The 12500-nt window shown below is 49.2% G+C and overlaps 1 protein-coding gene across 1 annotated transcript in view; it reads right to left on the bottom strand.

The window, feature by feature from the left end:
* LOC121291351 (chloride intracellular channel protein 1-like) overlaps positions 1-12500 on the bottom strand; it is a 49201-nt gene that overhangs the window by 6783 nt on the left and 29918 nt on the right. Inside the window, exons 3-5 of the mRNA XM_041212420.1 lie at positions 11842-11973; positions 6889-6995; positions 4851-5032 (exon numbers count right to left, since the gene is read on the bottom strand). Of these exons, the coding sequence (XP_041068354.1) occupies positions 4851-5032; positions 6889-6995; positions 11842-11973 (421 nt within the window). The remainder of the gene's footprint in view (positions 1-4850; positions 5033-6888; positions 6996-11841; positions 11974-12500) is intronic.

Raw genomic sequence — 12500 nt, 5'->3', positions numbered from 1 at the left:
GGGTAACTGGAGGTAGACTGGGCACTTTTCAGGGCCAAAAGTGACGGCCTTAGGCCTGTTCATGAGTCTGTGTGAGATACAGCGTGAAACGATCTGATCAGAGTCACCATTATCCCGCTGGATGCCTATTTCAGCATCAAGATTGCCTGGTGAGCAAATGGCTCGGGCCCTATTTACTGGGCTGGAGGCTCGATGTTGGAAAAGGATAATGGCTATCCTGAGAGATCATTCTGTGCTGTAAAAAGGACACCAGTGAACCAGATGGGTTTTTACAACAATCGACAATGCTTTATGCAGGTCAGCTTTAGACTTTCAATCACAGGTTCTGTTCATTGGATTTAAATTCCACCAGCTGCTGTGGTGGGATTTGAACCCAGGTCCCCAGAGCGTTAACCTGGGCCTCACATCCTCAAAGGTGATTAGGCACGAGCAGCAAATGCAGGCACTACTGGCTGCAGCAAGTGGCACTTTGGTCGGGAATGGTGAAAGCAGATGATTCAATTATAGCTTCGGAAAGGGGACCTGGTAAGTACTTGAAAAGGGGAAAGTATTGCAGGGTTATGGTGGAACTGCAGGGAATGGGGTGGGAGCGGAACTAGTTGAAGCTCCTCCAAAAACAGCCAGCACGGGAGCAATGGGCCGAATGGTCTGTCCGGTGTTTTAAGCTTCCACGATATGCAGAGCTTAACTCATTGAGTCACAGGCTGTCCCTCGCTTCGGGGGATGGCTTTCACTCAGGCTGGCGAGTTCTTTCCCCGGGTCTTTGCGTGACTGAAGAGGCCGGTTCTCAGCCCACAGATGTTTCAGCAGCTGGGGACAGGCGTTCCCACCCGGCAGTGGGATCCGGAGCACGGGAACCTGATTCCTTCTCTCTCCTTCTCGTCATTCAGACGTCGGGACTCGGAGAATGCTGCAGCTTGACGGACAAGTGGTCGCCATTTTGAACGGCTGGTAGTTTATCGGGGGAGAGGGTGAGGTGGTGGTAGTGTCACTGGGCTAGTAATCCAGAGGCCCAGGTTAACGCTCTGGGGACGTGGGTTCAAATCCTATCACGGCAGCTGGTGGAATTTAAATTCACTTCCAGATTTCAATCTGTAATTGAAATTGGCCACAAAAGTTATTGTTGATTGTCGTATAAATTCGTCTGGTTCACTGATGCCCTTTAGGGAGGGAAATCTGTCATCTTTACCCTGTCTGGTCTACATGTGACTCCAGACCCTCAGCAATGTGGTCGACTCTGAAATGGACGAGCAAGTCACTCAGTTCTATCATAGAGTCAGAGTTATACAAGCACAGGACCAGCCCCTCTGCCCATCAAGCACCTATCTATCCTAATCCCGTTTTCCAGTACTTGGCCCGTGGCTCGTGCAGGCTGCCGTGTTTCAAGTGCTCATCTAAACACTTCTGAATTGTTGTGAGAGTTTCTGCCTCTACCACCCCCTCAGGCAGTGTGTTCCAGATTCCACCCTCCTCTGGGTGAAAAAGATTTTCCTCAAATCCCCACTAAACCTCCTGCCCCTTACCTTAAATCTATGCCCCCTGGTTATTGACACCTCCGCTAAGGGGAAAAGTTTCTTCCCATCTACCCTATCTATGTCCCTCAGAATCTTGAATATCTCTTTCAGGTCCCCCCTCAGCCATCCCTCCTCTAAGGAAAACAACCCCAGCTCTATCCAGTCTCTCTTCATAGCTGAAACGCTCCAGCCCAGCCAACATCCTGGTGAATCTCCTGTGCACCCTCTCCAATGCAATCACATCCTTCCTATAGTGTGGCGACCAGAACTGCACACAGTGCTCCAGCTATGGCCTAACTAGCATTTTATACAGCACCAGCATAACCTCCCTGCTCTTATGCCTCGGTTAATAAAGGCAAGTATCCCATATGCCTTCTTAACCACTTTATCTACCTGTGGTGCTGCCTTCAGGGATCTATGGACATGTACACCAAGGTCCCCCTGATCCTCTGTACTTCCTAGAATCCTACCATTCATTGTGTATTCCCTTGTCATGTTAGTCCTCCTAAAATGCATCACCTCACACTTCTCAGGATTAAATTCCATTTGCCACTGCTCTGCCCATCTTACCAGCCCATCTATATCGTCCTGTAATCCAAGGATTTCCTCCTCACTATTTACCACACCACCAATTTTCGTGTCGAGCTGCTATAGTCTAAAAAAGATGAAACCGGATGGACCACCCGGCATTGACCTAGGTACCAGAAACAACAACAGCAAAATTCAGCCCTGTCGACCCTGCAAAGTCCTCCTTCCTCACATCTGGGGGGCTAGTGCCAAAATTGGGAGAGCTGTCTCACAGACTAGTCATCAACGGCCTGACATAGTCATCCTCACGGAATCATATCTTACAGATAATGTCCCAGACACCACCAACACCATCCCTGGGTACGTCCTGTCCCACCAGCAGGACACACACAGCAGAGGTGGGGACACAGTGGTATACAGTCGGGAGGGAGTTGCCCTGGGAGTCCTCAACATTGACTCCGACCCCATGAAATCTCATGGCATCAGGTCAAACATGGGCAAGGAAACCTCCTGCTGATTACCACATACCACCCTCCCTCAGCTGCTGAATCAGTGCTTCTCCCTGTTGAACACCACTTGGAGGAAGCACTGAGAGTGGCAAAGGCGCAGAATGTACTCTGGGTGGGGACTTCAGTGTCCATCACTAAGAGTGGCTCGGTAGTTCCACAAATGACTGAACTGGCTGAGTCCTAAAGCACATAGCTGCTAGACTGGGTCTGCAGCTGGTGGTAAGGGAACCAACTAGAGGGAAAAACATACTTGGCCTCATTCTCACCAACTACACCATCCTTATGGAGATAAAGTCCCCCCTTCACATTGAGGATATCCTCCATCGTGTTGTGTGGCACTACCACCGTGCAAAATGGGATAGATTTCAAACAGATCAAGCAACTCAAGTCTGGGCATCCATGAGGCGCTGTGGGCCATCAGCAGCAGCAGAATTGTACTCGAACACAATCTGTAACCTCATGGCCCAGCATATCCCCCACTCTACCATTACCATCAAGCCAGGGGATCAACCCTGGTTCAATGAAGAGAGCAGGAGGGCGTGTCAGGAGCAGCACCAGGTATACCTAAAAATGAGGCGTCAACCTGGTGAAGCTATAACACAGGGCTACTTGCAAACAGCATAGGCAGCAAGTGACAGACAGAGCTAAGCGATCCCACAACCAACGGATCAGATCTAAGCTCTGCAGTCCTGCTACATTCAGTCGTGAATAGTGGGGGACAATTAAACATCTCACTGGAGGACGAGGCTCCACAAATATCCCCATCCTCAATGATGGTGGAGCCCAGCACAACACGAGTGCAAAAGACAAGGCTGAAGTATTTGCTACAATCTTCAGCCAGAAGTACCGAGTGGATGATCCATCTCAGCCTCCTCCAGAGGTCCCCAGCATCACAGATTCCAGTCTTCAGCCAATTCAATTCACTCCGTGTGATATCAAGAAACGGCTGAAGGCACTGGATACTGCAAAGGCTATGGGCCCTGATAATATTCCAGCAATAGTACTGAAGACTTGTGCTCCAGAACTTGCTGTGCCCCTAGGCAAGCTGTTCCAGTACAGCTACAACACTGGCATCTACCCAGCTATGTGGAAAATTGCCCAGGTATATCCTGTAAACAAAAAGCAGGACAAATCCAACCTGGCCAATTACCGCCCCATTGGACTACTCCATCATCAGTAAAGTAATGGAAGGGGTCATCATCAGTGCTATCAAGCAGCACTTGCTTAGCAATAACCTGCTCACTGATGCTCAGTTTGGATTCCTCCAGGGTCACTCAGCTCCTGACCTCATTACAGCCTTGGATCAAACATGGACAATAGAGCTGAACTCCTGAGATGAGGTGAGAGTGACTGCCCTTGACATCAAGGCTGCAGGGTCCTGATGTTAAGGGGAGGTTGCATAGTGGTATCATCACTGGACTGGTAACCCAGGGACCCAGGGTAATGCTGTGGAGACCAGGGTTTGAATTCCAACACAGCAGATGGTGGGATTTGAATTTGATATTAAAAAATAACTGGAATCAAAAGTCTAATGACAGCAAAACCATTGTCGATTGTTGTAAAAAACCCATCTGGGTCACTAATGTCCTTTAGAGAAGGAAATCTGCCCTCCTTACCTGGTCTGGCCTACACGTGACTCCAGACCCACAGCAATGTGGTTGACTCTTACCTGCCCTCTGAACAAGGGATGGGTAATAAATACTGGCCTGACCAGTCCGGTGACACCCACATCCTATGAACGAATTTTTTTTTTTTTTTAAAATGATCGAGTGTGGCAGTCCGAGTGAAGCCAGGGTCAGTGAGAACTCTCCACACAAAAAGGGCAATGGATCACCTCAGATCCAGGACATCACTGCAGGAGTTCCTCAGTGTCATTCTCCTTGGAAAAATGGAGATTAGGGGAGGTTTGATAGAGATTTAGGTAAGGGACAGGTCTGGATAAGGTAGACATAGAAAAACAGTTCCCAGGGGACTCAGCGTTAAGGTTTTGGGCAAGAGATTGGGGGATGGGGTGTGGGAAGGGGTAGGAAGATGGGAGGAAGAATTCTTTTTGCGCAGTGAATGGTAGTGACCAGGAACTTGCTGCCTGCGAGGGTGGTGAAAGCAGAGAGGATGAATGATGTCTAAAGAGAGATGGAGCTGGTACTCAAGGGAAGTAAACTTGCAGGGCCACAGGGATAGAGCAAAGGATAGAATGGGGCCACATGGATTCAATGGGCCAAGTGGCCTCCTTCAGTGCTGTCATGGCTCTGACAACACTCCAATTCCAAGGCCCCTTCATAACCGGAGGAGTTTTTACCTGGACAATGTGGAGCTTGGGCAAGAGGTTGCAATCGGCCAGTGTCAGCTGATTCCCGTCCAGGAACTTCCTGCTGGAGATGGTCACATCGTCGGCGCTGTTCTCATCAATTTCCTCAGGTACTGGCGTGTTCAAATACTCATCCAGCTTCAGCAAGGATTTCACCAGACCCTTCTCCAACACTAAAAGGTGAGAAAGAATCACTCTGAACAGCAGTAACACCTCCTGCTTCCTTCCCTTTATGCCACTATCAGCACCTTCTTTAGTCTTTAACACTGCCTTTACCTTAGTCTCGTATCCATGGCAACTTAGTCAATATCTCCTTAGCTCCTACCCATCCTTGACCTTCTGTCTTGATCCAGCTGCTCCAGCCCCTCTTCAACAGTATTAAATCCATCTCTACTTCTCTTTAGCTCTGAAGAAGTCAAACAGATGTGAAACATCAACTCTGTTTCTCTCTCCACAGATGTTGCCAGACCTGCTGAGTTTTCCCAGCACTTTCGGTTTTTATTTCAGAAGCTAGAAATCTTGCGGTGAGTAACTCACCTCCTGACTCCCCAAAGCCTGTCCACCATCTACAAGGCACAAGTCAGGAGTGTGATGGAATACTCCCCACTTGCCTGGATGAGTGCAGCTCCCACAACACTCAAGAAGCTCGACACCATCCAGGACAAAGCAGCTCCGCTTGATTAGCACCACATCCACATACATCCACTCCCTCCATCACTGACACACTGTAGCACAGTGTGTACCGTCTATAAGATGCACTGCAGGCATTCACCAAGGCTCCATCGACAGCACCTTCCAAACCCACCACCACTACCATCTAGAAGGACAAGGGCAGCAGACACATAGGAACACCACCACCTGGAAGTTCCCCTCCAAGTCACTCATCATCCTGAAATATATCACCCTTCCTTCACTGTCACTGGGTCAAAATCCTGGAACTCCCTCCCTAACAGCACTGTGGGTGTACCTACACCACATGGACAAAATCCTGCAACTCCCTCCCTAACAGCACTGTGGGTGTACCTACACCACACGGACAAATTCCTGGAACTCCCTCCCTAACAGCACTGTGGGTATACCTACACCACACGGGTCAAAATCCTGGAACTCCCTCCCTAACAGCACTGTGGGTATACCTACACCACATGGACAAAATCCTGGAACTCCCTCCCTAACAGCACTGTGGGTGTACCTACACCACATGGACAAAATCCTGGAACTCCCTCCCTAACAGCACTGTGGGTGTACCTACACCACATGGACAAAATCCTGGAACTCCCTCCCTAACAGCACTGTGGGTGTACCTACACCACACGGACAAAATCCTGGAACTCCCTTCCTAACAGCACTGTGGGTGTACCTACACCACATGGACAAAATCCTGGAACTCCCTCCCTAACAGCAATGTGGGTGTACCTACACCACACGGACAAAATCCTGGAACTCCCTCCCTAACAGCACTGTGGGTGTACCTACACCACACGGACAAAATCCTGGAACTCCCTAACAGCACTGTGGGTGTACCTACACTACAGGGACTGCAATGGCTCAAGAAGGCAGCTCACCACCCCCTTCTCAAGGGGCAATTAGGGATGGGCAATAAATGCTGGGTCCAGCCAGCATCCCATGAATGAATTTTAAAAACTCCTTGAACTTGCTAGGTCATTTCAGAGGGAAGGGTTCACCCATCTAAAAAGGACATTAGTGAACCAGAAACAAAAATATAAAAATACTGCAAAAACTCAGCAGGTCTGACAGCATCTGGGAAGGGAGAGAGAGAGAGAGAGAGAGAGAGTTAATGTTTCGATTCCGGGTGACTCTTCATCCTTAGTGAACCTGATCGGTTTTGGCAACAATCACAGAGTATGGGGTTAGCTTTTGTGTTCAAGGTTCTAGATTGGGCCTTGGAGCTGACATGAGATCCCTGAATAACTGGAAAGACCTGATCTACTGATCTCAGAGATTCCCCAGCCCAATCTGGTCTAACTCCAGGTCACATTGCTCGGAGATGAAAAGCTGATCCACCTACTGTCATTCATGCCAGGATTGGGGTTCTTGATGTAGGCCGAGAACTTGGAGAAAACGTTACTCCCGGCAGTGTTGGATTCTGGATTCCTGGCCGCCAGTCGAGGATATCTTGGAATAAAACAAAACCCACTCATTAAAAACAAGGAGGTGCGAGGAGGGTACTTTTAAACGTGGGAAGGTGACTTTGGTTTATTTGGGGCTAAGAGGTAGGTGGGAATGAGACATGAGGCAGACAAAGTGCATGGTTATGTCTGTATCAGTGTCTTATCGTGCAGGAGGAGGCCATTCAGCCCATCGAGTCTGCACTGGCTCTCTGAAAAAGCATTCCACCTGGTCCCATTCCCCTGCCTTATCCCTGTCACCTTGCACATTCTCTCTTTTCAGGTAGCAATCCAATTCCCTTTTCAATACCTTGATCAAACCTGCCTCCACCACCCTTTCAGGAAGTTTGTTCCAGACTCCAACCAGCCTCTGGGTGAAAAAATATTTCCTCACATCACATTTACTCCTTTTGCCAATTATTTTGAATCTGTGCTCTCTAGTTCTTGATGTTCGCTTGAGTGGGAACAGTTTCTCACTATTTACCCAGTCCATACCCCTCAGGATCTTGAATATCTCTATCAAGTCTCCTCTCAGCATCTTTTCTCCAAGGAAAACATTCCCAACCTCTCCAATCTATCCTCATAGCCACAGTTCTTCATCCCGGGAATCATTCCTGTGAATCTCCTCTGTACTCTCTCCAATGCCTTCACATCCATCTGGTCCAGGCGGATAAATCACCTGGACCAGATAGATTACACCCCAGAGTTCTGAAGGAGATAGCTGAAGAGATAGTGGAGGCGTTAGTGGTGATCTTTCAGGAATCACTGGAGTCAGGGAGGGTCCCAGAGGACTGGAAAATCACTAATGTAACCCCCCTGTTTAAGAAGAGAGTGAGGCAAAAGACGGGAAATTACAGGCCGATTAGCCTGACCTCGGTCGTTGGTAAGATTTTAGAGTCCATTATTAAGGATGAGATTTCAGAATACTTGGAAGTGCATGGTAAAAATCGGGCAAAGTCAGCATGGTTTCATCAAGGGGAGGTCATGCCTGACAAATCTGTTAGAATTCTTTGAGGAGGTAACGAGTAGGTTAGACAAAGGAGAGCCAATGGATGTTATCTACTTGGACTTCCAGAAGGCCTTTGACAAGATGCCGCACGGGAGGCTGCTCAGAAAGATAAGAGCCCATGGTGTTAGAGGCAAGGTACTAGCATGGATAGAAGATTGGCTGTCTGCCAGGAGGCAGAGAGTGGGGATAAGGGGGTCCTTCTCAGGATGGCGGCCGGTGACTAGTGGAGTTCCGCAGGGGTCAGTGTTGGGACCACAACTTTTCACTTTATACATTAATGATCTAGATGAAGGAACTGAGGGCATCCTGGCTAAGTTTGCAGATGATACAAAGATAGGTGGAGGGACAGGTAGTATTGAGGAGGTGGGGAGGCTGCAGAAGGATTTGGACAGGTTAGGAGAATGGGCAAAGAAGTGGCAGATGGAATACAACGTGGGGAAGTGTGAGGTCATGCAGTTTGTTAGGAAGAATAGAGGCATAGACTATTTTCTAAATGGGGAGAGAATTCAGAAATCTGGAGTGCAAAGGGACTTGGGAGTCCTAGTCCAGGATTCTCTCAAGGTTAACTTGCAGGTTGAGTCGGTAGTTAGGAAGGCAAATGCAATGTTGGCATTTATTTCAAGAGGACTAGAATATAAAAGCAGGGATGTGCTGCTGAGGCTTTATAAGGCTCTGGTCAGATCACATTTAGAATATTCTGAGCAATTTTGGGCCCCGTATCTCAGGAAGGATGTGCTGGCCCTGAAGAGGGTCCAGAGGAGGTTCACGAGAACGATCCCAGGAATGAAAGGCTTAACATATGAGGAACGTTTGAGGACTCTGGGTCTATACTCGATGGAGTTTAGGAGGATGAGGGGGGATCTGATTGAAACTTACAGAATACTGAAAGGCCTGGATAGAGTGGACATGGGGAAGATGTTTCCATTAGTAGGAGAGACTAGGACCCGAGGGCACAGCCACAGAATAAAGGGAAGACCTTTTAGAACAGAGATGAGGAGAAACTTCTTTAGCCAGAGAGTGGTGAATCTATGGAATTCATTGCCACAGAAGGCTGTGGAGGCCAGGTCATTGAGTGTATTTAAGACCGAGATAGATAGGTTCTTGATTGGTAAGGGAATCAAAGGTTACGGGGAGAAAGCGGGATAATGGGGTTGAGAAACTTATCAGCCATGATTGAATGGCGGAGCAGACTCGATGGGCCGAATGGCCCAATTTCTGCTCTTATGTCTTATGGTCTTATCCTTCCTCAAGTATGGCGCCCAGAACTGTTTGCAATATAACTAGTATCTTATACAAGTTCAACAATGACCTCCTTACTCTTGTACACAATGCTCCTATTAATAAATACTAAATGCATTACTAACTGCTCAGTCAACATTCCCTGCCATCTTCAATGACCTATGTATGTATACACCGAGGACGCTGTTCCTGCACCTCCTTCAGAGGCTCTCCCTTTACTTTATACTCTCTCCACATTCTTCCTACTATGGATAATTTCCTAACTTCTCCTGGAACTGAGTCGCCTTCACCACAGTCTGCAGCTGGAGGCGGGGGGGGGGCGGTGGGGGTGGTGGGTGACACTCCGCAGCCGGGGAGGGCTTCTCAGGTTGATAATCAATTGTTACCAACTCACTTTCCTTGACCATCCAGTCCTGAAGTGGGACTGGAACCCAGAGTTTCTGGCTCTGCAAGGAGGGAGAGAGACTAAAGCAGAATGGACTAGCGTGAAATGTCTTTGAAGACAGCTTAACCATTTCTACCTCATCTTTCCCCGTCTGCAGCCAGAGGGCCTGATGCAGAATGGCTGACTTCGCTCGGTGGAAGAGAGAGTCAGAACAGCCACAGGTAATCTTAAAGCCGATTCATACTCGCTCTGGAATGGACAGTCAACAATCGAGAAGCTGAGAAAACCAAAGCCCAGCTTGTGTGAAGAGAGCACCGCATTTCCTTACGGGCAAGCTGACCCAGTGACCTCCTGGCTGGAAAAATCCCGCAAGTTTCCCCACATTCCTCACGTAAAAGTGGATCCTCAGAAAGACTAGGGTCAAAGTCCAAAACCAAACTGCAACCTTGGAGATGTTAATGATACTATTCCATATGGCAAAAACAAAACCCAGCATTTATGTTTCAAGGTTCATTTTTTCAAATGAAAGTGAGCAGGTTTGTGAACAAAACTAGTTGCGATTATCAATTACGCTGCTTTTCGATCTCACCTCAACCCCTGGAAAACGTCACCCGTGTAAAAGTCAAGCCGGGCACTTCTGGAACAAAAAACAGGTCCCAAAAATTCAACTTTCCCACAAGTGTGCGCTGTGTATTTACACACACAGACACACGGTGTATGGGAGTCTCTGTCTGCCCTGTTTAAACACAAGATACAAGACAACAAAAAGCCCTTCGGGGGTGGGGGGGGTATCTTCAATCTCCTCTTGCCAAGGCTGGTGTAAACAGTCAGGGTGCCCTTCCTTTAACCTCCTGAAGGAGTCTGTACTATGTGAATTGGTATCTACCTCACAAAATGTAACCTCTCACATAGTGTATTAGCTGATCGACATGGTTTAAAAATAAAGATTATTAACCGGGTGTTTCTTGGTTCTCAAACCCTGTGTTAGAGTGAAGATAGAGTCATAACAGCACAGAATGAGGCCCTTCAGCCCATTGAGTCTATGCTTGCTCTCTAAAACAGTCAGTCCCATTCTCCCGCACTATCCCTGCAAGTTTATTTCCCGCAAGCACCTGTCCAATTTCCTCCTGAAATCATTCATCAGCTCAGCTCCCACCACCCTCGGGGGTAGCAAGTTCCAGCTCATCACCACTCACTGTATAAAAAAAATCTTTCTTCCTCACACCCCCTCAATACCTCTTCCCCAAACCTGAAAACCCTGATCCCCCTTCCATCAGTGAATGGGAACAGCTTTAGTCCGTCCACCTTATCCAAACCTTGTCCTCATCTCGTATACCTCGATCCAACCTCCCCTCAATCTCCTTCGCTCCAAGGGAGGACAGCCCCAGCACGTCCAGAGCAGCAGAGACAGCCCCAGCACGTCCAGAGCAGCAGAGACAGCCCCAGCACGTCCCAGAGCAGCAGAGACAGCCCCAGCACGTCCAGAGCAGCAGAGACAGCCCCAGCACGTCCAGAGCAGCAGAGACAGCCCCAGCTCGTCCAGAGCAGCAGAGACAGCCCCAGCACGTCCAGAGCAGCAGAGACAGCCCCAGCACGTCCAGAGCAGCAGAGACAGCCCCAGCACGTCCAGAGCAGCAGAGACAGCCCCAGCACGTCCAGAGCAGCAGAGACAGCCCCAGCACGTCCAGGAGCAGCAGAGACAGCCCCCAGCACGTCCAGAGCAGCAGAGACAGCCCCAGCACGTCCAGAGCAGCAGAGACAGCCCCAGCACGTCCAGAGCAGCAGAGACAGCCCCAGCACGTCCAGAGCAGCAGAGACAGCCCAGCACGTCCAGAGCAGCAGAGACAGCCCCAGCACGTCCAGAGCAGCAGAGACAGCCCCAGCACGTCCAGAGCAGCCAGAGACAGGCCCCAGCACGTCCAGAGCAGCAGAGACAGCCCCAGCACGTCCAGAGCAGCAGAGACAGCCCCAGCACGTCCAGAGCAGCAGAGACAGCCCCAGCACGTCCAGAGCAGCAGAGACAGCCCCAGCACGTCCAGAGCAGCAGAGACAGCCCAGCACGTCCAGAGCAAGCAGAGACAGCCCCAGCACGTCCAGAGCAGCAGAGACAGCCCCAGCACGTCCAGAGCAGCAGAGACAGCCCCAGCACGTCCAGAGCAGGAGAGACAGCCCCAAGCCCAGTAGTCTGGCTGGGTCACCGCGTGTTTCACTTCCACCTACTTGGGAGGGCAGAGATTTTCCTCCAGGAACTCCTCAATCTTGTTCGTGTCAGTCTTCACCTCGTTCTCATACAGTAGAAATGGTGGCTGAGTACCAGGGGCTAAATCCTCCAGGAATTTATTCTCAAATTTCCTGAAAAAAGTGGGAGGGAATTTTTAAAAAAAACAAAACACAAGAGAAGCGGGATAAGGAAACAGCACAGAGTTATAGAACCATAGAAAAGTTACAGCACAGAAGGAAGCCATTCAGCCCATCTTGTCCATGCCAGCCCGAGGACACCCAGGTGCCCTTTCTATATCCCACCTTCCTGCACCCGGCCCATAGACCTGCAGCTTTCAGCACTTAAGGTGCAGATCCAGGTACTTTTTAAAAGAGTTTGGAGTTTCTGCCTCTACCACCAACTTGGGCAGCGAATTCCAGACACCCACTACCCTCTGCGTAAAAAAGTTCTTCCTCATGTCCCCCCTACATCTTTTGTCACTTATCTTGAATCTATGTCCCCTGGTTATTGAATTCTCCATCAAGGGAAACAATTTTATCCTGTCCACTCTATCTATTCCCCTTATAGTTTTGTACATCTCAATCGAATCACCTCTCAGCCTTCTTTGTTCTAAGGAAAATAACCCCAACCTATCCAATCTCTCCTTGTAGCTACACTT

The sequence above is a fragment of the Carcharodon carcharias genome, chromosome 19 (genome assembly GCF_017639515.1).
Source record: "Carcharodon carcharias isolate sCarCar2 chromosome 19, sCarCar2.pri, whole genome shotgun sequence".
NCBI classification, from domain to species: domain Eukaryota; kingdom Metazoa; phylum Chordata; class Chondrichthyes; order Lamniformes; family Lamnidae; genus Carcharodon; species Carcharodon carcharias.
This window is presented reverse-complemented; position numbering and strand designations above follow the sequence as displayed.